Source organism: Schistocerca serialis, chromosome 1 (genome assembly GCF_023864345.2).
Source record: "Schistocerca serialis cubense isolate TAMUIC-IGC-003099 chromosome 1, iqSchSeri2.2, whole genome shotgun sequence".
In the NCBI taxonomy this organism is placed as follows: Eukaryota; Metazoa; Arthropoda; class Insecta; order Orthoptera; family Acrididae; genus Schistocerca; species Schistocerca serialis.
The window spans coordinates 523340264-523367290 of NC_064638.1; the positions used below are offsets into that span (position 1 = coordinate 523340264).

At 40.3% G+C, this 27027-nt stretch overlaps 1 protein-coding gene across 2 annotated transcripts in view; it reads right to left on the reverse strand.

Annotated features, from left to right (window-relative positions):
* Positions 1–27027, reverse strand: part of LOC126474501 (ionotropic receptor 93a) — a 198241-nt gene that overhangs the window by 105362 nt on the left and 65852 nt on the right. For both annotated transcript variants that reach the window (XM_050101977.1, XM_050101971.1), the window contains exons 6-8: positions 25548–25751; positions 11539–11645; positions 10110–10203 (exon numbers count right to left, since the gene is read on the reverse strand). In XM_050101977.1, the coding sequence (XP_049957934.1) occupies positions 10110–10203; positions 11539–11645; positions 25548–25751 (405 nt within the window). The remainder of the gene's footprint in view (positions 1–10109; positions 10204–11538; positions 11646–25547; positions 25752–27027) is intronic.

Sequence of the window (27027 nt, forward strand, 5' to 3'; positions counted from 1 at the left end):
CCATTGGAAAGAGTAACATGGGGCATTTCATAGACTTAACAATCCTCCATCAAAACATGCAACAATAAAAAATAAAATATAACTATTAGAAGTTGAGCTCCAATCTCTGAACTTCACAGTAGTTTGTATTACTGAGCACTGGTGTAGAGACACAGAAATCCAACATGTAGTATTATCACTGTATGAAAAGGCAAACTCTTACTGCAGAACTACTTCAAGGGGTGGATGATCATGCATTTATATCAGAAAAGGAACACAGTTCAGATCAAGACATCACCTCAGTAGAGTAAGTGAAGACAAACAGTTTGAAATATCAGCTATTGGATTAACAGGTCTTGATATCACCAAGAAATTAATAATTTTGCATGTATATAGATCTCCCTCTGGTAGTGCAGACAATTTTTACAATAAATTAACAGAAGTTCTAGATAAAGTCTCAAGTACAAAGGTCAACATAATTCCATGTGGAGACATTAACATCAACACTTATATCATAAATGAATCCAGCAGCACCTTCATAAACATCCTTCAAAGTTTTGGCATGTCCCTATTGGTCAATACTGCAACAAGGGTTACTACAATTACTGCATCAGTATTTGATCATGTGGCCACAAATATGGACCGGGAAAAATGCTATGTAACTGTAGAAGATCTTCGACTATCAGACCATCTCTGTCAAATAACAACAGTAAAATCAGGCATCGAATCATTCCCTAAACTACAAGCCTTCCAACGACATCCATCAGAAATCAAAATAAAAGATTTTTCAAAATAACTAGAAAAACAAAGCTGGGATGAAGTGTACAAGGAAACCTATGTGAATATGAAATTCTCTAAATTCTCCACATTGTTTCAATTGAACTTTGAAAGGACATTTCCAAAAGTATGCATGTCTGTAACCACATCTCACAAAAACAAATGGATAAGAGCGGGTATTAAGAAATCCTCAACACTTAAACACCTCAGTTCCATGAAAAATATTCGCATTGATCCAGAATTCTTAAATTTCTATCATAGATACAAAAAGATCTATAGGAAGGTGCTCATTGGTGCAAAAAAGTCATTTAATGACAAAATAACATATAATGCAGAGAATAGAACAAAGCAGTCTGGGATGTTATAAAAAAGGAAATGGGGAGAGGCAAACAATCGTAGAATAACATACTGTTAAGGGAGGGGGATAAGCTAATAAAACTTAGCAGACTATGTAAACGAGCATTTTTCAAGTATTGCAGAGAAGTTACAGCAAAAATTCCCCAAAACAAATATAACACCTGTAAATATGTCGCACTAAATACAATGATGTTACTTCCAATCACAGAGAATTAAGTCAATAAAACTGTTAAGAAACTAAAAGATAAAAAGTCAGTAGGCTTAGATGAAGTACCAATGTGTGTACTGAAACAATGCATAGGGATTATACAAGGTCCCTTAACAAATATAATAAATGAATCCTTCACATCAGGGGCATTTCCAAAGCAGTTAAAATAGGCAAGAGTTGTACCTTTGCTTAAGAAAGGTAATGCAGAAGACATAGAAAATTACCAGCCCATTTCCCTGCTGACAGCATTCTCAAAAATAATAGAAGCAATTGTGAAAGATGGATTAATGAATTACCTGAATAAATTAAATCTTTTAAGCGAATCATAGTTTGGTTTCCAAAGTGGCAAAAATACGGAGTCAGCCATAGTAGAATTCACAAAAGTTGTACTTGTTGCTCTTGATAAAGATGAGTGTGCCACAAGCATATTTTTGGATCTTTCTAAGGCATTTGATACAGTCAATCACAAGATTCTATGAAATAAATTAGAAGCATTAGGAATAAGAGGGGTAGCAAATAACTGGTTTCGATCATACCTAACAGATAGGGTACAAAGAGTAGAGATAACACATACTTCAAATAGATCTAAACATTTATTAAAAAACTTATCAAAATAAATTAAAATAGGGGTTCAGCAAGGTAGCATATTAGGACCAATACTGTTCCTGATGTACATCAATGACTTTCCAAGTAGTGTTACTCATGGTGAAAAAATTCTCTTCGCTGATGACAGCAATATTATAGTTGCTGAGAAAACAAGAGAACTCCTTGCTGAGAAAGCAAATGTAATTCTCAAGGAAGTTTATGATTGGTCAATAAGCAATAAAGTGACACTGAACATAAAGAAAACTAATGCCATGAATTTCAGTTGGAAGAGGAAAAATGACAATGTTAAATGAAATGTTGATGGAAAAAGAACTACACTTATTCTTTGAAGAGACATGAGGTGTGCAATGAAATGTTTGCTCTTGATGTAAAATTATGTAAGAATACAGTTTGTGTCTACAAGATGAAGTGTAGAGTTGATCAGCCCTAGTTAATTGGTACTACATCCAGTTACAGCACCAGAAGGCTCAATTCTCATTTATGGACAGGCAACTGGATACTGTAGCAAGCTAACAGGTTATATCAGACCATGTCTAGGAAATGTCTGCTGTACACCATGTTTCCAAGACTATTCCATGGTTGAGGGAAGCAAAGTAAGTGATACCACAATACAATGACTACACAAGATAGAAAACTGAATCACTTCTGACTTGAAAGAAGTAGTGTTTCCTCACATGGATGATGAGCCTTGATTCGGCTCTCAAACAAATGCATATGAAATGAGCATTGCAAACAGTACTTTGTAGAAAGATAAATCCAACCCTTACTACACACAGAAAATGCTAGCTTTAACACTACGGAAAACTATAGCAGCTACTGACAGCATGGCATGTGTCAGAAGCACAATGTCAGGAATAAACAGGACCTAAATCATTCTGTTGTTTCTGTATATAAATGTATACAAATGCAGAACTGAGTAGCACTTTTTCAAAAATAGATAAACACAAAAAAAAGAAATTTTTGAGGAAACACATTTTCGAGTGCAATACTGAAAGATTAACTATACAAACAAGATAATTCAACACTGACACTGATTTTTTAGGCACAATTCCAATTAAGTGTTTGACAATGTACAAATAGCTATAATTCTTCTGACAACATCAACTGCATGTTAATGCTGATAAATTAAGGCTTACTGTCATGTATAGATATGGGTGTAGAGGCAGTTATAAGCTAATAGGGTACAACACTGCTATATTTTTACCATGTAATAATTTGTTATGTAAAACATAATGTACAAATAGCTGTAATTCTTCTGATGATATCAATTGAATATTAATGCTGATAGATGGATAAAATAAATAAATAAAAGGCTTTTATAAAATTGTGTTTTTTATGTCAGAGTAGAGTGACAAAGTTTATGAGTTTTTTTTCAAAAGTCAATAAATCCAAAGGTGGAAATTAAAAGTTGTGTTAATATATATATTCAAAGTGACTTTTTTCTGTTTCTTTTTTATTTTTAATTACAAATAAAGCTACTTTAATGTTCATTTTGCAAAGAAATACAATAATGTGCTACAATGTGACACAGTAGTATCACATTTTTCCACAAATGATCAATAATAAGAAGTGCAAAATAGCAACACACTTTACTAAAATACAACACAAAATACTGGCTACAGCCATACCAAACTGGAAATCTATCAATCACTTTCAACAGTATCCTTATAAAACTCTTCATCTCTTTCTGGTATGATTATATGAATCATAAGTTTTATGACATCCTTTCTCTTCCCCTTGCTCACCATTTCTTTTTTCCCAAGGTGGCTGCTTCCCCCACTTCCCGGCTGCTGATTTTAGATTTCCATACTTTATCCTCTACAGTACTTCCATTATAAAGTCTGATACTGATAACAATACATTCTTCTTAGATTTTTCATAAACCATCCTTCACCGAGCAGTTGTTTTGAAAGGCAGCTTAGATAATAGTGCACTGGACAATTTGCTTCCCAATTTTTATTTAGTATCTTGACAATGCTATGTTGTTCCATGACTTTATAGTATTCAGATGGTGAACAAATAGCTTTCTTTTTTCAGTAGTCTTTCTCCAATCCACCAAACACTCTGTCAGGAGCCACATAGCTGTGACCATGAATAGGCAAATAATGTACCAGCTTATTAAACTTTATACTCTCTTCCATGAAGGCAGTTAGTATGTACATCATTACTGTAGTTTTATTTTGTCTGGTATGGGAATCAGAAAGCAAATGAATTTAATCTGAACCATTTTCTGGCAGGGGCATGTCAAAGTTTCCGAGGAAATTCAATAGAGCACAGGCTACTTGGTTGCATCCTTTTGGCCCTTCTGCTTCAAGCCAAACGTAAAAAGCATTCCTTTCCTTCGTCTGTGCTTGGGAATGAATCATAATGTACAAACTGTCTAGACAAACCTGTCTTGAATAAACTACTTCACCTACAGAGAGCTTTGATATTGGCTGATTCTGTTGTACATGAAAACATGCGTTAATCACATTTGGACTTTCCTCCTCCATTACTGCAAGGAAGTTTTCACACAAAGTGTGTGCAGCCTGTGTTTGTTATTAATTGTTTCCTTTTCTCCAGATCCTGTTCCTTTTTCAGTTTCAGTAGACCATGTTAAGCATGTATAGAGAGATTTAAATGACAAATTAAAGCATGACAGAAAATGTGTTTGTACTAAGATACAGAGCAATTAGGAAGCCTAGACAGTTCCTTTTGTTTTACAGAAATGTTTCCATGTTTTGATTATATGCATCTCAGATGGTAAATATCCTTTTTTGGACTTTTTCCTTGAATAGTGGCTCTCTTTAAAACTATATGTTTTGATACCCTTTTTTATAACTTTTGTAACTTCCTTATCTTAAGTAGAGTTGTGGTTTCCCCCTCAGTTCTGAGATTGTAACTTTCCTGTTATATAAGATTTATCAGCCAATACTGAGAGTCTGACTTTTAACATACCTGATGATGCTTGAAATATTGCAAAACATACAGGTAGTGTCTAGCCATTTTTTCCTAATGCTGTACTTTATCAAAATGGTATTCTTCCTCTTTGCTTCTTTCTTGGAGTTCCTGCATCTCAGTAATGTGATTATCATGTATTTCAGTAATAATACATATATCCTATTCATTTCATTTTAACTATCCACTTGAACATGACAAGTTGTGATGCTATCGTATGTGAGCTCAGTTGTTCTACATTCTTTTCTTCATAAGGCTTTTGGGTTCACTGGATGTCACTTCTTGTTCTTGTTAGACTTCTTGGATGATTTCACTCTTGATCTGGAGTAGTCAGTTACACATACAAGATGTGATCAAAAATTAATGGAAATTTTAATTTTCTTAAAGAAGCTTTATTTATTCATCAACATCAACTTTGGCCCTTTCAAAGTAACCCCTTCAGTGCTTTTTCAAATACTGGAAGCACCTCTGGAATTCACTTTTTGTTATTGTGTTCAGCTCCTTCAGCGATTCTGTTTTGCTCTCATCAAAGGTGGCAAAATGATGATCTTTCATGATTCTCTTCAGCCTCAGTAATTGAAAGTCACAGGGACCCAAGTCCAACAAATATAGTCATTGAGGCAAAATAATGATTTTGTTTTTTGCCAAAAAATCATGAACAAGCATTGAGATGTGAGCAGGACAATTATCATGATGCTATTTCCATGAGTGGTTTTGCCACTATTCTGGTTGTTTCCTTCAGACTGCTTCATGCAAATGGCACATAACTTCCAGGTAGTGTTCCTTATTCACCATATGACTGTAAGGCAGGAACTCTTGATGCACTACCCAACTGTAAACAAAGAAAATAGTGAGACGAACCTACACCATGTGATCGAACTTGTCAATTTTTTCAATTCTTGGGACTTCAGGCAGTTTCCATTGGGACGATTGTGCCTTGCTTTTGATGTCATTCCTGTATACCCATGTTTTGTCACCTGTTGTAACCTTCTTTAGAAGTTCTGAATCATTGTTGACTTCATTCAGTAATACCTGAATGATGTCCATGTGACATCATTTTCAGACAAATTTCAACAATTTCAGAATAAACTTTGCTGCTATACATTTCATGCTCAAAATATCCAAAAAAATTGCTTGTATGAGCCAAAGTATATGCAACATCACCAGCAACCACTTTGATGGTATTTCAGTGATTTTCCAGAACTATTTTCTTTACTTCTTCCACATTGTCATCAGTAATTGACATGCTAGGGCATCCAAGGGCTAAGCTGCAACCACTGTGTTGCATTCTATGTGGCCATGACAATCAACAAGCTGTCTGTCTGCATGAATGGCCACTGACAAACTCTGACCAAGAAACAAGAGGACCACCATGTTGCTGAGCACATTGCTCAACATGACATCCTTCATTTGAATGACTGCTTAACAACCTGTGCCATATGGAACCTTCCCACCAACACCAGCTTTTCTGAATTGCGCAGGTGAGAACTTTCTCTGCTATAAATCCTATTTCCATAACATTCCTGGCCTCAACCTCCATTAGTCACTCTCCTCACCCCTCCAGTCTCTTCCCTGTTCCCATTCCAGCACTAAACAGCCCTCATTGCACCATCGTGCCCAATCTTTTTATGTCTCTCCTTATCTGCTACTCTTCCTCCCCCCCCCCCCCCCCCCCCCCCCTCCCCCACACCACTCCTCTACCCTCTGACTAACCTGCCAACTGCACATACCTGCCTCACCCTCTCTCCACCTCGTCCCTGCACGCTCTCCAGCAGCACTTCATGGTCCCATCTGTGTTGTGCGTGTGTTTTTGACGAAGGCCTTGCTGGCTGAAAGCTAATTTGTTACAGTCTTTCGGTTGTGCCTATTTGTGACTCAGCATCTCTGCTATATGGTGAGCAGCAACTTTCCTTTTCATATTATTGTCACATTCCATCCTGGATTTTCCATTGTTCTTTTTTGAAAGTAAAAATTTTTCAAACATCCAGCATTTTGGCTGTCACCAATAAACTAAATATTCGAAAAGCTAAAAATGCAAATATATGTCAGGAACATGTGTAGCAACAAGATTAAAAAAGCTTTGAAAATACATTGTATAAAGCCCTCAAAATTTAAAAAAATTGCCTTTACTTTTTGATCACAGCTCATGTAATTTTTTTTCTGAGTCACTTGTATTATAACTTAGGGAATCCAGTCAGATAACATCATTGACAACTGCCATTATTTCAATAGGTGACAACCCTGGCAGTTTCAAGGCAAAACTACACCAGGTACACATGTACATACTGCAAACACTAATGCCACCACACAACTGAAGATAACTGATGCTAAAAGTTATCAATACTGAAAATTGGTAAATAAGAGGTGAGGACAGCATTAACTCTGTCCCTCTGTTTTTCGACAAGGGAGAGAGCAGGATTCCACCAAAATCTAAGTGTAAACCTCCATCTCTATTTACAAGGTCACTTGCTAATTTAATCTCAACTGCTTCCTTGGTAACAGTATCCCATGTTTGGAAGGTAGGAGATAAGGTACTGGTGAAAGTAAACCTGTGAAGACTGGTTGTGAGCCTTGCTTTGATAGAGCACTTGCCCAAGAAAGGCAAATGTCCTGAGCTTGAGTCTTGGTTTGGCACACAGTTTTAATCTGCAAGGAAGTTTCACTATCCCAATAGTTGAAAGTGAATGACAGAATCTCCACATTGTTATATTCCATAGGATGACCAGTGTCAAGACAATGATCTGCAATGGCCAATTTACTCAGCTGTTGTAAGTGTACATCTCTTTTATCCTCAGTACACCAGTCTTTCACAGTCCTGGTGGTCTGATCAATGTATGACAGGCCACAACTGCAAGGAATATGATAGACACCTGCCTTATGCAAAATGAGGTAATCCCTGATGGAACCTAAAATGACCCTAATCTTAGTTGGAGGTCAAAAACACATTTCACATGATATTTTTGCAAAATATGACCAATCTCACAGAAGATAGTCTCTGCATAAGACAGAATGGCTGTAGACTTTGGTGTCAACTCATTATTATTATCACCCATCCAGAGCACGGTTGGTCACTAGTGCAATGCACATCTGATCCATCTACCACTATACCCATTCTGACAGGATGTGACCTCACGATGGGTTAACTCAGCTGATCCTCTCTCAGGGTCTTAAATGACATGGGCTCTGTGAACTGAGGTACAAAGTACCCATTCGCACTGAGCCGTATGATGAAAACTATCAGCCTGTAGATACAAATCAGTGTGAGTAGGCTTCCTATAACAGCATGTCCCAACATACCATCAACCACCCTCCTCACCAGCACATCAAGGAAGGGAAGGCAGCCATCCTTCTCCACATCCATCATGAAACAAATATTTGGGCACATTCAATTCAGGTGTCCTATAAAGTTGCTCAAACTCTCTGTGCCATGAAGCTGAACAACAAAAGGATCACCAAACTACTGAAAAAAAAACATGCAGGTTTCAAAGCCACTGATAGTTGTCAAAGTTTTCCACTAAAAAAATTTGCAATAATAGGTGACAACAGACTTTCAGTTGCAACTGCATCTGTCTATTCATTGGACTGATCACTGAATAAAAAATAAGTGGAAGTCAACACATGTCAAAAGAGGTTCATAAACTCAACACCAAATCTAATCTCACTTAACTGTAATGAATTAGACAGAGGAATATGAGTGAAGAGAGAGACCACATCAAAACTTATTAAAATATCAGAGTCATTAAAATGTGTTCCCTCTAATTCACATAAGAAATCCACCGAGTTCTTAATGTGATGCTCACATAGACCAACAAGCTGGATCAACAAAGTAGTGACATGATATGCCAGAGTACCAATTTTACTGACAATTGGATGGAGAGGAATCCCTTCTTTGTAGATATTTGGAACGTCATACAACCTATGGACAACAGCAAAATAAGGAGTAGGACTCTGAATAGTCTCTTGTGACAAAGAACTTTTCTTCAGAAGGCTGTTAGTCTTTCTCTCAACACTTTTTGTGGGACCAGCACTGATCCTACAATATGTTGAATTAAACAGTAATTTGATAATAATTCTAAACATAATCCTGCTAGTCCAGAATGAATGTAGTACTGTCCTTCTTCATGTGTAAACCAACAATATCCGGATCAACTCTATGTGTATGTGTTTGGATGGATGTGCTCCAGTCAGCACATGACAGCCCTCCCTCCTAGCCTCCCCTGCAGCATCAGGAAGTAGTTTAGAAACAGCCTGTTCAATAGAACTAATAAAATCAATCAATGGCAAATGGTTGGGTGTTTGTAGCATGGTAAAGCTGTGTCTTTGAGGTTATCATAGAATGTTGAGATATAGCAATAAACTCCAAGACATAGAAATGTTCAAACTTTGCAAATACCTGGCAGTTACAGAACAAAATTCCCAGTCAGGCTTCCTGTAACACGAGCCAACCTATTCAAGAAAAATATCAGCTTTTCTGTTTTTTAGAAATATGCTCCTCCCACATTGTAGGAAAACATCGTATTTCATCTGTATTCAGATATGTAGTTCCAATATGAAGGAGCTCCAGCTCACATACCAAATGTCATTCATGGATACCTATATAAAATATTCACTAATATGTAGATAGGAAAAGGACATCCTGTTTCGTGTCCAGCTTCTTCATCTGATTTGACATAGTAAAAGGACATCCTGTTTCATGACCAGCTTCTTCATCTGATTTGATCCCACATGATTTCTTCCTGTAGAGTCATGTGAAAAGTATTTTGTATGAGACAATTGTTGAGACTTAAGAGGCACTCCTAGCAATAATTCTCACTGAGTGTGACATTGGTTGAGCAACACTGAGGTTGTTGGAACAGGTATGACGAAACTGTGTGCACTGAAGTCATGGCTGCACAGAATCTGAGAGATGCCACTGTGAACAACAGTCGTGAATCTAGTACCCTGTAAAAAGTTAATCAGAAAAATACAGTTGTTACAAAAATATATTTATTTGGATCTTAATTATCATTAGCAGACCAATAGCTAATTTGAAATTTTTTTGTATCTATTTACAGCTTTCTAGTAAATCATTTCTGGAGCAGGACTTCCTACCTCAAATTGACGCATTTGCCTTTCTCTAACAATATGGGAATGACAGTATATTTCATTCTCTATGTTTAACCATCCAATATTTCAATTATAATCATCATGATGTGAATAATAATTGGAAAATGATGTCCAGTTCCCAAACACTGTAGATGCTTACACTCTGTTGCTGTGTAGCCATCACATCAGAGCCAACAAGATCAGTATCATTGGCAATATTTCCTTTGTGGTCTGTTGGTTGCATCACTGTATAGCTGTAACATGACAAAATAGCCAATTAAGTCACTGAATTTATTTAATGAGCTTTGCTTGTCAAGTTGTTTGATGCCATTAGCTATATTCTTGATCTACAGATGTTTGAAATAGTTTTCCCTGTCTTGATTAAAGTTATCCCATTTGCCATTTACCTCTGCACCTAACACAAGTTCACTTTTTATAAAAACAGAAAATATTAAAAGTTTTAGCTAAAGTTAATAGCTGTCAAGTAATACATCTAAAAAAAAACTATTAAATAATACCATTGCTTGTTATTGACACACATCCTGTAGGTGCTGTACCAATTTGTTTTGTCTGTCACCTTCTTCTGTTTAACTATCTATAATTACATCAATGCTTTTTATCTGTATTTGGGTTAATCTCAACCACTACTGCAGGGATTTTGATCTGGTTTTGATTAATAGACAGACTGTTTCACTAGGAAGTTTTATGTACATCATTTATGAATATTTTGTGCTAATTTGATGAACTATGATGAATTAAAGTCTCCCTGCCATTGTCAAAACAATGCCATTGCCACCTAGCAGTACAGCCACCACAGCTCCAGAGAGCAGTGAAGCTTGATCAAAATCCATGTTGGACCTGGAAACTGAAAGATCATGGGATCAAAATAATCCCATGCAGACTATGGATTTTTGATTTTGCCTTTTAACATAGTATTCACCTCTCAATGATGTGGAGATTTGTGAGACACTAAATGTGTTTCAGATTCCAAGTTAAACTATAGGTCCCATTTCCCAGTTGGATAACTGGTCAGGGAAATGCAAGTTGCCAAAGTGACATCCAATAGAAAGACCTGCACTGGGAAATTGAACCACATGAAATTATTATTAACAGAATCTGTACATGCACATACACACATACATTCTCCTTCCATACATATTGTACATTTTTTTCTGCTTGTATGTGAAGACTAATTTCAGGAATTTTTGTAGTTGTGCTGGACTCACACTGGAGTTGGCAAGTTCTCAGTAAGCCCGAATGTTATCTGTTCCACATTTAATTGGCATTTGAGTGACATTGTGTTGTAATGATAGGAGCTGCAAGCTACCATGCTGCCTGCAATGGTGGGAGCATGGCCCAGTGGTGACTGCCAGCTAATCAGAAGCGCTTATAGACAGTACAGGACACAAAACAGGCTGGCAACCACACCACCACCAAATGAGCAGCTGCAGCAGTGTGGCACCTTTGATGCCCAGCTAGCATTGTTAGGTGGGTTGCAGTAAGTTATATGAAAGCTAAAAAGTTTTCTTGCATCCTGAGAATGTGTGCTATAGTATATCTGCTGGAATAATAAAAATATTACTCTATACCTGAAGTTAAGTCGCTCAGACAGCACACTTAGAACTTTGAAGAAGACACCCTCATATTGGAACTCCCTTCGTGTGGCATTGTAATGGATAATTTGCCATGGTGGACTCTGCAAGTAAACAGTAAGGATAAAATTTATACACAGACACATTGTTAGTTTATTTACTTTAATTCATTGTTTTACTTTCTAGTGAAAAAGTCTACTAAACTACATGATCATTGTAGTAAGAATGTGCAGATCTGAGACTTAATAATTAGAAATGGAATCAAATCAGAATAAGTAATAATGATCATGAAGGCACTAGTAATTTGGAGTTATTGAAACTATATATATTTTTCTGTTATTAAAGACAAATATAAAATCCCGTGCATGATAGATGCAAGCTAACAGGACAAGATGGCAGCTAGTGTGAAAAACTGAAGGACTCCTCCTAATGTAGGTGCCAATGCCAAGGGAAAGGTGACATGGGCTAGAGAGCAGAAGGAAGAAGCAATAAACTTGTTCATTCAGAAACTTAGAAACATTAAGTGGGTTGTATATACCAATGTCAAACAGGTCTAAATGAAACTAGAACAGCTTTTGAGAGGTCCATTGAAATTTATTTAGATTTGTGGTACATTTGTTCTTATTTTATAAAAATCAGCTGTAAAAACAAACCTATAAAGATGAGCATTAAGTGGTACACACACAAAATAGGTATTTTTATATCATATTCAAGATGAGTTGTACAAAGCTTATCTTGAATGTAAGAGAACCTACAGAACTCAGCTTAGAATGGCAAAAAGAAAAACGTATGACAGGTACATTGAAGGCGCACCTAATAAGTGCAAAGCTGCATGGAATATTTTAGTACAAGGGCATCACACTTATCATAAACATGACATAGCTCTAGACATGGATAAAGAATTTTTTTCATGGATTCTGTAACCCATATTAGGAACAAAATTAAGACTACAAGTACCAATGCAACTGACCTACATACGCAACATCAGCATGGAAACTATAGCTTTAAATGGAGGACAATAATACCTATTAAGATTAAAAAAGTAATGGCAAAGTTCTCAAACTCCAAGGACATGGGCTACTCTTGGCTGCCTAGTTATATAATTAGAAAAACAGTACTTAAAATTAGTGAGCCACTGGACTTTCTTTTTAACAAGTGTCCAGAATTTGGAGTATTTCCTACAATACAAAAATGTTGAAAGTTATTCCAGTGTACAAAAAAGGTGACAAATATGATCTAAAAAATTACCAAACAGTTTAAATTGCTTCAATTTTCTCCAGAAAATTTGAATCTCTTATTTTTGAACATTTGAACAACTACTCTGAGCTGCATAATTGACTTTCTAATAGTCGATTTGGCTTCCACAAGGGAATAAATACTGCCACTGCTGTTCTCTCAGTTGTCAATGAAGTAACAATAGACTTTGAGAATAAAAATAAAGCTTCACCCATTTTGTGTGATTTAAGAAGGCATTTGACTGTATTAATCATTATGCCTTACTTGCTAAACTAAAATTCTTTGGTGTACAAGGCTCTGCACTGGCAGCAATTGCTTCATACCAAACCAATAGGGAACAGGTTCTCTCTGTCAGAAACAGGCACGTAATTGTATTTTACCCAACCAATAGGAAACAGTTTGCCTCTGTTAGAAACAGGCACTCACAGCTGCAAGAAATTAAAACAGGGGTCCCACAAAGTTCTCTCCTTGGGCCCTTCTTTTTTTAATAATTGCAATAAATGATTTACCCCACTGCTTCTCAACTCTCTGATTTACCCCACTCCTTACCAACTCTGTTATTTGTTAAGTTGATGAGACAACATTGCTAACTCAGCATGAGAACACATTAGTTTTGCAAGCTTTGATGCAAGATGGCATGGAAGTAGCACTAAATTGATTGTCATTAAATACAGTCCTTTGCAACCCTGATGACCAGCAGATTATACTACAATTGTTAAAAGAGGTAGAGATGAAAGCAATTAAAATTGTGGTAACAGATTGGGTAAGGATTCCAGGCATTCGAGAAAGTGGTTGGTGTCTTTGATGAAGGATGGGAGACTGCATGTAATGGGTTGAAGGTGTTGATCTACGTAGGCAGAGATACGTTCTGTGGGGGCTTGGTAACCAGCTACAATGGGGCGGCCGGGATGATTGGGTTTGTGAATTTTAGGAAGTAGGTAGAAGGTAGGGGTGCGGGGTGTCGGTGGGGTCAGGAGGTTGATGGAGTCAGGTGAAAGGTTTTGCAGGGGGCCTAAGGTTCTGAGGATTCCTTGAAGCTCCACCTGGACATCAGGAATGGGATTACCTTGGAAAACTTTGCATGTGGTGTTGTCTGAAAGCTGACGCAGTCCCTCAACCACACACTCCCGACAATCAAGTACCACGGTCGTGGAACCCTTGTCCGCCGGAAGAATGATGATGGATCGGTCAGCCTTCAGATCACGGAGAGCCTGGGCTTCAGCAGTGGTGATGTTGGAAGTAGGATTAAGGTTTTTTAAGAAGGATTGAGAGGCAAGGCTGGAAGTGAGAAATTCCTGGAAGGTCTGGAGAGGGTGATTTTGAAGAAGAGGAGGTGGGTCCCGCTGTGACGGAGGACGGAACTGTTCCAGGCAGGGTTCAATTTGGATAGTGTCTTGGGGAGTTGGATCATTAGGAGTAGGATTAGCATCATTTTTCTTCGTGGCAAAGTGATATTTCCAGCAGAGAGTACGAGTGTAGGACAGTAAATCTTTGACGATGGCTGTTTGGTTGAATCTGGGAGTGGGGCTGAAGATGAGGCCTTTGGATAGGACAGAGTTTTTGGATTGGGAGAGAGGTTTGGACGAAAGGTTAAGTAATGAATTAGGGTGCTGTGGTTCCAGATTGTGTTGATTAGAATTTTGAGGTTTTGGAGGAAGTGGAGCTGGAAGTGGGAGATTGAGTAGATGGGAGAGACTGGGTTTGTGTGCAATGAGAGGAGGTTGAGGTTTGCTGGAAAGGTTGTGAAAGGTGAGTGAGTTGCCTATCCGGAGGTGGGAAACCAGGAGATTGGATAGTTGGACATGTGTCCAGAAATGCTTACTTTCCATGTTAGAGCTCATTTTACTACTTCTCTTCAAATCACATTAATCATGGAATGGAAACACACAGCAACAGAACTTACCAGCGTGACTTCAAACACTTTGTTACAGGAAATGTTCAAAATGTCCTCCGTTAGCAAGGATACATGCATTCACCCTCCGTCGCATGGAATCCCTGATGCGTTGATGCAGCCCTGGAGAATTGCGTATTGTATCACAGTCGTCCACAACATGAGCACGAAGAGTCTCTTCATTTGGTACCGGGGCTGCGTAGACAAGAGCTTTCAAATGCCCCCATAAATGAAAGTCAAAAGGGTTGAGGTCAGGAGATCGTGGAGGCCATGGAATTGGTCCACCTCTACCAATCCATCGGTCACCGAATCTGTTGTTGAGAAGCGTACGAACACTTAGACTGAAATGTGCTGGAGCTCCATCGTGCATGAACCACATGTTGTGTCGTACTTGTAAAGGCACATGTTCTAGCAGCACAGGTAGAGTATCTCGTATGAAATCATGATAACGTGCTCCATTGAGTGTAGGTGGATGAAACTAAAATGAGCTCTAACATGGAAATTAAGCGTTTCTGGACACATGTCCACATAACATCTTTTCTTTATTTGTGTGTGAGGATTGTACATACACACAAAATTCAAGCTTTCGCAACCAACGGTTGCTTCATCAGGAAAGAGGGAAGGAGAGGGAAAGACGAAAGGATGTGGGTTTTAAGGGAGAGGGTAAGGAGTCATTCCAATCCTGGGAGCGGAAAGACTTACCTCAGGGGGAAAAAAGGACAGGTATACACTCGCACACACACACACACACACACACACACACACACACACACACACACACACACACACACACATATCAGTCCGCACATACACAGACACAAGCAGATATTTGTAAAGGCAAAGAGTTTGGGCAGAGATGTCAGTCGAGGCGGAAGTACAGAGGCAAAGATGTTGTTGAATGACAGGTGAGGTATGAGCGGCAGCAACTTGAAATTAGCGGATGTTGAGGCCTGGTGGGTAACGGGAAGAAAGGATATACTGAAGGGCAAGTTCCCATCTCCAGAATTCTGACAGGTTGGTGTTAGTAGGAAGTAACCAGATAACCTCGATGGTGTAACACTGTGCCAAGATGTGCTGCCGTGCACCAAGGCATGTTTAGCCACCGGGTTATCCTCATTACCAACAAACACTGTCTGCCTGTGTCCATTCATGCAAATGGACAGTTTGTTGCTGGTCTTTCCCACATTGAAAGCTTCACAGTGTAGGCAGGTCAGTTGGTAAATCACTTGGGTGCTTTCACACGTGGCTCTGCCTTTGATCGTGTACACCTTCCGGGCTACAGGACTGGAATAGGTGGTGGTGGGAGGGTGCATGGGACAGGTTTTACACCGGGGGCGGTTACAAGGGTAGGAGCCAGAGGGTAGGGAAGGTGGTTTGGGGATTTCATAAGGATGAACCAAGAGGTTAAGAAGGTTAGGTGGACAGCGGAAAGACACTCTTGGTGGAGTGGGGAGGATTTCATGAAGGATGTATCTCATTTCAGGGCAGGATTTGACGAAGTTGTATCCCTGATGGAGAGCCACATTCAGAGTCTGATCCAGTCCCGGAAAGTATCCTGCCACAAGTGGGCCACTTTTGGGGTTCTTCTGTGGGAGGTTCTGGGTTTGAGGGGATGAGGAAGTGACTCTGGTAATTTGCTTCTGTACCAGGTCGGGAGGGTAGTTGCGGGATGCGAAAGCTGTTTTCAGGTTGTTGGTGTAATGGTTCAGGGATTCTGGACTGGAGCAGATTCGTTTGCCACAAAGACCTAGGCTGTAGGGAAGGGACCGTTTGATGTGGAATGGGTGGCAGCTGTAATAATGGAGGTACTGTTGCTTGTTGGTGGGTTTGATGTGGACAGATTTGTGAAGCTGGCCATTGGACAGATGGAGGTCAACATCAAGGAAAGTGGCATGGGATTTGGAGTAGGACCAATTGAATCTGATGGAACCAAAGGAGTTGAGGTTGGAGAGGAAATTCTGGAGTTCTTGTTCACTGTGAGTCCAGATCATGAAGATGTCATCAATAAATTTGTACCAAACTTTGGGTTGGCAGGCCTGGGTAACCAAGAAGGCTTCCTCTAAGCGACTCATAAATAGGTTAGCATACGAGGGGGCCATCCTGGTACCCATGGCTGTTCCCTTTAATTGTTGGTATGTCTGGCCTTCGAAAGTGAAGAAGTTGTGAGTCAGGATGAAGTTGGCTAAGGTAATGAGGAAAGAGGTTTTAGGTAGGGTGGCATGTGATCGGCGTGAAAGGAAGTGCTCCAGCGCAGCGAGGCCCTGGACATGTGGAATATTTGTGTATAAGGAAGTGGCATGGTTTCCGGGGGTCACAGATTGGGTAAGGATTCCAGTCATTCGAGAAAGTGGTTGGTTTCTTTGATGAAGGATGGGAGACTGCATGTAATGGGTTGAAGGTGTTGATCTACGTAGGCAGAGATACATTCTGTGGGGGCTTGGTAACCAGCTACAATGGGGCGGCCGGGATGATTGGGTTTGTGAATTTTAGGAAGTAGGTAGAAGGTAGGGGTGCAGGGTGTCGGTGGGGTCAGGAGGTTGATGGAGTCAGGTGAAAGGTTTTGCAGGGGGCCTAAGGTTCTGCAGATTCCTTGAAGCTCCACCTGGACATCAGGAATGGGATTACCTTGGCAAACTTTGTATGTAGTGTTGTCTGAAAGCTGACACAGTCCCTCAACCACACACTCCCGACGATCAAGTACCACGGTCGTGGAACCCTTGTTCGCTGGAAGAATGATGATGGATCGGTCAGCCTTCAGATCACGGAGAGCCTGAGCTTCAGCAGTGGTGATGTTGGGAGTAGGATTAAGGTTTTTTTAAGAAGGATTGAGAGGCAAGGCTGGAAGTGAGAAATTCCTGGAAGGTTTGGAGAGGGTGATTTCGAAGAAGAGGAGGTGGGTCCCGCTGTGACGGAGGACGGAACTGTTCCAGGCAGGGTTCAATTTGGATAGTGTCTTGGGGAGTTGGATCATTAGGAGTAGGATTAGCATCATTTTTCTTCGTGGCAAAGTGATATTTCCAGCAGAGAGTACAAGTGTAGGACAGTAAATCTGTGACGAGGGCTGTTTGGTTGAATCTGGGAGTAGGGCTGAAGGTGAGGCCTTTGGATAGGACAGAGGTTTCGGATTGGGAGAAAGGTCTGGAGGAAAGGTTAAGTAATGAATTAGGGTGCTGTGGTTCCAGATTGTGTTGATTAGAATTTTGAGGTTTTGGTGGGGGGGGGGGGGGGGGGGGGGAGGGTGGAGCTGGAAGTGGGAGATTGAGTAGATGGGAGACACTGGGTCTGTGTGCAATGAGAGGAGGTTGAGGTTTCCTGGAAAGGTTGTGAAGGGTGAGTGAGTTGCCTTTCTGTAGGTGGGAAACCAGGAGATTGGATAGTTTTTTGAGGTGGCGGGTGGCATGCTGTTCTAATTTGCGGTTGGCCTGTAGGAGGATGCTTTGAACAGCCGATGTGGATGTGGGAGAGGAAAGATTGAGGACTTTTATTAAGGATAGGAGTTGACGGATGTTTTCATTGGCTGAGTTGATGTGCAGGTGAAGGATTAAGTAGGTGAGGGCAATGGATTGTTCAGTTTGGAACTGGTATAGGGAATGATGGAAAGAAGGGTTACAGCCAGAGATGGGAACTTTAAGTGTGAGGCCTTTTGGGGTAATGCCAAATGTCAGACAAGCCTGAGTAAATAAAATATGGGAGCGTAATATGGCTAGGGCAAATGCATGTTTACTGAGGGAATGTAAATAAAACTTAATGGGGTCATTGTGGGGATGTTGTGAGGGTGACATGGTATTAGAAGGTGGAAAGTGTAACATGAGGCTGAAATGAAAATGAAAATAAAAATATATGGGGAGAGATAAAGGTGAACTAGAAAGCAACTGGAGATATGGTGTGAAAAAAGTCGAAAAAGTGTTGGTTAAAGCTGAGCTATGTTGATCCTGTGGTGAACTTGGGTTGGTAAACAACGATGTTCACAAAGGTTAGGAGGTTGTGTTGCCGCCAAAACACGTTAAAGGATGGAGCAATTTGGGAAAATTTCGAAAAAACTACATGTAAATGTATTAAAAGGAGTGGTTTTGTGGTGGCAGATTATGAAAATGAGGCTAACAATTGTCTGACGAAGAAATAATGACGTTGAAACCTGTGGGAAGTGGCTAAAAATGATCAGTGATGTGGGAAAAATGGAAATGGAAATAAAGCGAAAGTTATTAGAACTAGGCGAAATGGTTGTTTAATAGGTGAAAGGAACTGTTTGTGAACTGGAAACGGTGGATTTTATAGCAGCGGTAGTGTTGAAACTGGAAAAGGGCGGACAAGGGTTCCATGACTGTGGTACTTGATCATCGGGAGTATGTGGCTGAGGTACTGCGTCAGCTTTAGGATAACACTACATACAAAGTTTGCCAAGGTAATCCCATTCCTGATGTCCAGGTGGAGCTTCAAGGAATCCTCATAACCTTAGGCCCCCAACGAAACCTTTCACCTGACTCCATCAACCTCCTGACCCCACCGACACCCCGCACACCTACCTTCTACCTACGTCCTAAAATTCACAAACCCAATATCCCGGCCGCCCCATTGTAGCTGGTTACCAAGCCCCCACAGAACGTATCTCTACCTACATAGATCAATACCTTCAACCCATTACATGCAGTCTCCCATCCTTCATCAAAGACACCAACCACTTTCTCGAATCCCTGGAATCCTTACCAAATCTGTGACCCCCAGAAACCATCCTTGTAACCATTGATGCCACTTCCTTATACACAAATATTCCACACGTCCAGGTCCTCCCTGTGATGGAGCACTTCCTTTCACGCCGATCACCTGCCACCCTACCTAAAACCTCTTTCCTCATTACCTTAGCCAGCTTCATCCTGACTCACAACTTCTTCACTTTCGAAGGTGAGACATACCAACAATTAAAGGGAACAGCCATGGGTACCAGGATGCCCCCTCATACGCTAACCTATTTATGGGTCACTTAGAGGAAGCCTTCTTGGTTACCCAGGCCTGCCAACCCAAAGTTTGGTACAGATTTATTGATGACATCTTCATGATCTGGACTCACAGTGAAGAAGAACTCCAGAATTTCCTCTCCAACCTCAACTCCTTTGGTTCCATCAGATTCACCTGGTCCTACTCCAAATCCCATGCCACTTTCCTTGATGTTGACCTCCATCAGTCCAATGGCCAGCTTCACACATCCGTCCACATCAAACCCACCAACAAGCAACAGTACAACTTTTATAGTCCTGTCTTCCTCAGTTGCGTGTAATATTATGGTATATTAATAATTTTTACTTATGGACCGTCTGACAGCAACTGAATAAAACACAATTTTAGTGCCATACACGTTTCGCCTTTATTTTCTGCAAGGCATCATCTGTGGCAGGTTGCGTGGACAATTTCCAACGTGTTGTACACGTTGACAGGGAATGCTGTCCATGCAACCTGCCACTGATGATGCCTTGCAGAAAATAAAGGCGAAACGCATATGGCACTAAAATTGTGTTTTATTCAGTTGCTGTCAGACGGTCCATAAGTAAAAATTATTAATATACCGTAATAAGCAACAGTATCTCCATTATGATAGCTGCCACCCATTCCACATCAAACGGTCCCTTCCCTACAGTCTAGGTCTTTGTGGCAAACGAATCTGCTCCAGTCCGGAATCCCTGAACCATTACACCAACAACCTGAAAACAGCTTTCGCATCCCGCAACTACCCTCCCGACCTGGTACAGAAGCAAATTACCAGAGCCACTTCCTCATCCCCTCAAACACACAATCTCCCACAGAAGAACCCCAAGAGTGCCCCACTTGTGACAGGATACATTCCGGGACTGGATCAGACTCTGAATGTGGCTCTCCAGCAGAGATACGACTTCCTCAAATCCTGCCCTGAAATGAGATACATCCTTCATGAAATCCTCCCCGCTCCACCAAGAGTGTCTTTCCACCGTCCACCTAACCTTTGTAACCTCTTGGTTCATCCCTATGAAATCCCCAAACCACCTTCCCTACCCTCTGGCTTCTACCCTTGTAACTGCCTCTGGTGTAAAACCTGTCCCATGCACCCTCCCACCACCACCTACTCCAGTCCTGTAACCCGGAAGGTGTACACGATCAAAGGCAGAGCCATGTGTGAAAGCACCCACATGATTTACCAACTGACCTGCCCACACTGTGAAGCTTTCTATGTGGGAATGACCAGCAACAAACTGTCCATTTGCATGAATGGACACAGGCAGACAGTGTTTGTTGGTAATGAGGATCACCCGGTGGCTAAACATGCCTTGGTGCACGGCCAGCAAATCTTGGCACAGAGTTACACCATCCAGGTTATCTGGATACTTCCTACTAACACCAACCTGTCAGAACTCCGGAAATGGGAACTTGCCCTTCAGTATATCCTTTCTTCCCGTTACCCACCAGGCCTCAACCTCCGCTAATTTCAAGTTGCTGCCACTCATACCTCACCTGTCATTCAACAACATCTTTCCCTCTGTACTTCCGCCTCGACTGACATCTCTGCCCAAACTCTTTGCCTTTACAAATGTCTGCTTGGGTCTGTGTATGTGCGGATGGATATGTGTGTATGTGCGAGTGTATACCTGTCCTTTTTTCCCCCTAAGATAAGTCTTTCCACTCCCAGTTGTGTGTGTGTGTGTGTGTGTGTGTGTGTGTGTGTGTGTGTGTGTGTGTGTCTCAGCACTTTAGTGAAAAACAATATATCATGTTTGAAAAACAACACTAAATGCAAAATAAAATTAGATATCCAAGGGACAGGCTGGCAAGAACAGGAAAGTCTCATCTAATCAACAGCTCAAGAATATTTAAGCAATTTCCATTTTCAGCTCAGTCAGCTCACATAACTAGCTTCAGAAGCAAGCTATTAAACAGGTCACTTATTAATCCTTTTTTTATGTAACTGAATTTATGAACGTAAACTCAAATGACATCAATTTTTAAGGTCTTCATTATGTGACATCACTGGCAGTATTTATTTATTATTTTATTGTTTATACTATCATTTCTAGATTCTATTTGGAATGTGTAATGTTCATTTAGTTTCAAGGTACTATTGTAGGAAAATGTAATATGCTATCAGTGTAAAATGCCTATTCCACTTCAGGTGGTCAATGGTAAATAAAGAATCTATAAGAATTTGAATCTGAAAGAACAGTATCATCTCATACCTACCCATTCCAGCGTAAACCTTTAAATACACTGCTGTTTGTGAAAAGTGCAACATCAAGAAGGAATTACCCGAATAGTGCCACACTTGGTGGAAGTGACGACGGGTGTGCAAGCAATAAGTGATACATTTTGCAGCAAGACAGGGTACCGTATTTACTCGAATCGAAGCCGCACTCGAATCCAAGCCGCACCTGAAAAATGATACTCGAAATCAAGGGAAAAAAAATTCCCGAATCTAAGCCGCACCTGAAATTTGAGACTCAAAATTCAAGAGGAGAGAAAGGTTTTAGGCCGCACCTCCAAATCGAAACAAAGTAGGTCCATTGTAATATGAGACACAATTTAGGTCGAATGAATGACGATACAGCTGCAGTAGTTTGGTTCGAGTCGTAAGCTTAACAGTTAAGCTTTACTTGGTAGCCATTGCCATGCGTCAGTTGCTCCATCCGTATTTATACGGGTACCCTTCCTATTTCACATGCTTCGTCTGGTTTGAATCGATTGCTTATTTTTCTTTGATCTGATAAGTGTCGTTCTCCTTGTTGTAAGTGTTTACGTCACTCTAGGTGGAAAATGCATTATTGTACTGTGTCATGCATTGTTTGTCACATTCTGATAATGTGTGTTTACGACCTGTCGCCGCTCGCAGCATGGCTTGCTTTTGTGCGTGCTACCGCCGCTTACTATAAAGAAGAGGAATTGTCGCATTAGCGAAAAAATGGAAATTAGAGTCATCTTAGATTTAAAAATCTAGTCAATTGTCGTGCTTGATTTCTAACTGTATCACTATTAGGCATAAGAATAATACGAATATAAACATGACATGATATGTAATTCTTCCGTGTTTGCTGTTGTCTCACACTAGTTTCATAGTTTATTAGGCAGACAGGATTTAAATGAGATAGCAGTAAACACGAAAGAATACATGGCAAAATGTTTATATTCGTATTATTCTTATGGTGAAGAGAATACTGCATGTGATTCACAATTCATAAAAGTTCCTATTAGCAACCATCTCTTCTCACAGGTAGGAAAAAATTCAGAACGTAGAGTTGGCCATATTGACAAACATCCCAAACAGTCTTGCCAGTCGGATTTTCGTAGTACATTGAAATACTGCCACATTCGAAGAAGAACAATACGGAATTTGTATTTACTTCGTTGGATAATGTATGAAAATGCAGTGGTCGAAACTCGGGGCGGAGAAAAAAAGCTCATCTTACACCTTTTTTAAAAATATATTTACTGACACAGAGGTTTTGGCGCCAGTATTTATCTTTGTGCCTGCAAAGCATGCCCGTGTAGCGCTACATATATTCGACGGCTGAAGTAAGTTGTGGCGGCACCTACAAATATTTTTCAGAACTTCCGCTTACTTTGCACTCGATTCTAAGCCGCAGGTGGTTTTTTGGATTACAAAAACCGGAAAAAAAGTGTGGCTTAGATTCGAGTAAATACGGTACACGTAGGCCGAGCAGAGGCCTCTTGTGTTGGTCCAACAGGGTCAGTGTTGCACCTACTGTAGTCAGTGCAGAGCTGTCACCCAAGGTGGAAACAATACAGTGAGTACCAGTATGCCTCATCAACATTAAAGGGAGCCACATCGGCATGTGAGCAAGTTCGAATGGGGCAGAATGATTGGTCCCCAGGAAATGGGGTTGTCATACCATGACATTTAGGTTTTCACAGGGCATGCTGCTATTACAGCGATGCGCGTGTAGAAGCATTGGATAGAGGAAGGTCAAATGCAGCAATGAGCGGGAACTGGACCACAGAACATGACCACAGCACAGGATGACTGTCATCTTGTCTGTATGGCCATTACGGATCATACAGCATCATCCACAGTGTTAGCTCATTGATGGAGCACTGTAACAGGTGTGAACTTGTCCGCATTGATAGTTCATCACCCCCCTGCTGCAGGTTGGACTGGCTGCATGCATGCCATTATGTCGGCTTCCATTGTCCAGAAACTACAAGCTCTTCCAACTGCAATGGGCACGTGAACACTGTGACTGGGCGGCTGAGTGGCAAGAAGTAATCTTTTCAGATGAATCCTGCTTCAGTGTGTCCTACAGTGATGGCCATATACATGTCCAGCAGTACCGTGGTGAGCGCAACCTGGAAGGCTGCACTGTGGAGCGGCATAGTGGACAAACACAAGGTGTAATGGTTTGGGGTGTCATTGGTTATAACAACCGATCTCACCCCATATGTATTGCGGGCACTTTGAACAGCAGCCAGTACCTAACGCAGGTTGTCGAGCATGAGGCACTCGCCCTGCTTCAGGCATCTGCACAGGCCACATTTCAACAGGACAATGCCTGGTCACATATTGTAAGGAGTGAACAGGCCTTCTTTGAAGAGTGACCAGGTACCATTGCTTCCCCAGCCTGCATGTTTGCCAGATGTGTCACCCACTGAACGTGTCTGGTATATGGTTGGTCGGCACCTGGTGTGTCACGGTCCTCCAGTAACTGGCATCACTGATTTGTGGGTTTGGATGCAAACTGCATTGAGGAAAATCCCTCAGGAACATATTCAGAACCTTACTGATTCAATGCCATGGTGTATAGCAGCTCTAATCGCAGCTTGTGGTGGCCACACAACATACTGAATAGTAGGGCTCAAAGGACACGTACAGATTTGAAAAGGTAATCATTTGTTACTTGTTGTGTACCTAACCTGTGGTATTAAATTAATTTAATTCATGCGTTTCCTTCCTGGCATTGCAATTTCCACAAACGGTAGTGTATGTCACCTGAAAGCATTTTTTTTATGATGAAACAGATTTTAAAAAGATATGTAATAGGTATTCACCTAGCTTTAATATTAGGGATGTACAATTATTCTAAATATAGTTTTATTCATTGAAGTTCAGCCTTAATGTAATATATAGTTTTTATTTTGCCAGAAATATATGCTGGAGTGAAATACTATATTGAACAAATTTTCGGTGTATGAATGTACTTATCTTCAGGAGACAAAATGAACTACACTGCTGACAGGTGCATAAAAAATGTTGGGTAAGATTAAAAAGGAAGGGTAGGTTGCTTAGACCCGAGGATGAACCTGAGGATACACAGAGAACTTTGAAATGAGGACTGACAAAGATTATAAAGTTTTTTCTCTACCTTATCCTAACTAAAAGTTGGTCTCTCTCATTCTGGGGACTCAGTGACCCCTCCTTCCCTTTTAAGCTTACCAAACATATTCTTGTCTCCTTCACAACAAAGGAAGTACTAGTTCTGAAAACTGTATAGAGTGAGTCTTTTACTTTTATATGCATCTGTCAGCAGTACTATACATTTTGCTTCCTGATGGTAAGTACGGGTCAGTAGTTTGGTCAGATAATTTATTAGCTTTCTAGATTTAATTTTCTTTTGATCTAATTAACATGTATGAAAGTGTATAGCATTCTCAACACTTACACCTGAGTTGTCAGAGTAAATATATAAATTATGATCCTGAAATACGGGCCCAAATGACTGATGTATGTATAAGAAATACAAGATGTTAAATGGCAACATGATTTTTAAGAAATACAGACAGTTCTGAGAGTTTGGATGGAAAGGAACAAAAAATGAATTGACCTAACAAAAAACTGTCAAATAATTAGATCTGCAGTAAATGGTACTGAAACTGAACTTTGCTGTCTTTAAACAATATCTTTAAAACTTACATGAAATGAGAGCACTTGCAAGTTACGACCACAAAATCTGTGAGCACTGTGTGGAAACAAATTGTTTGTTAATTGTGTCCCCAGATGAGTAGTCCATATACCTATTTCTGGAAGTGAGCTAACAGCACCTACTCCCCAAGTTTCTGCTGCAAAGATTGTCCATCTTCTACATGCATCACATTTTCCTTTAACATCTAGCTGTTCCTGTAAAGTAAGAAAGACTGTTAAGTCAATACAGTTAGAAATGAGAATCTATACCTCATCTGATACATATGTTCTTTGCCGTTAATGTCCATACATGTTCTTTATTCTCATTCATATGCATGTGCCTTCACAAATGTATGGGAATGAAATTTTTTGGTACATATTACATTACAAACACTGTTGATTTTTCTTTCCATTTCTAAGCAAAAATTTGCAAAATGAATACCTGGGCACTGTCAGGTTTTCCAGCTAGTATTAAATAAATAAATCCTGAAAAATTGCATTCAAGTGTCGACACCTTTAGACAACAATCAAGTACTTACACACAATATGAGCCCCACGACAAACAAAGAGAGAAAAGCCATGAGAACTATTCCCTCAAGAGAAATTATAGGCAGCTTGATGTACATACAGCTGAGAACCAGATATGACCAGGCTTATGCAATTGCAGTAGTAAGTTGCTTTAAAAATGGTCCAGGCATGCCTCACTGGCAAACAAAAGGGTCATGCGACACTTAAAAGAGACTAAGGACTTGAAGCTGCAGTTTTCTAGGGAAGAGAACCAAATGTAAAAGAATATAGTGATACACACTTGGCAGTAGACAAACAGGACAGGAAATCAGTCACTGGTTTTCTGTTTAAATCACAAAGAGCTGTTATTTACTGGACCAGCAAGAAACAACCCATAGTGGCTTTTTCAACTCCTGAAGCTGATTGTAAATGCCCTGGCCTCAACTTGTTAAGAGGAATTCTGGCTACAGAGGTTAAAAACTGAAATCTCAACATGCTCTGAAAATGATCCCATAAAGGAGGAGGAGGATATTAGTGTTTAACGTCCCGTCGACAACGAGGTCATTAGAGATGGAGCGCAAGCTCGGGTGAGGGAAGGATGGGGAAGGAAATCGGCCGTGCCCTTTCAAAGGAACCATCCCGGCATTTGCCTGAAGCTATTTAGGGAAATCACGGAAAACCTAAATCGGGATGGCTGGAGACGGGATTGAACAGTCGTCCTCCCGTATGCGAGTCCAGTGTGCTAACCACTGCGCCACCTCGCTCGGTCCCATAAAGCTTTATAGTATAACAAAAGTGTAGTTGACTTATCCCAAACAAGTGGCTACTGTGGAGGAACAAAAGTGATTTCTTTAGAGAAAAAATAGACTCAGCTCAAGCTATACTGGAACAAATCCCACCGGAGCAGATGTTTTCTGATATGCTAAATCGCTCACTTGTAAGAAAAGGGATCCTCAAATAATTAAGGAATGTGGACCGATTGTTC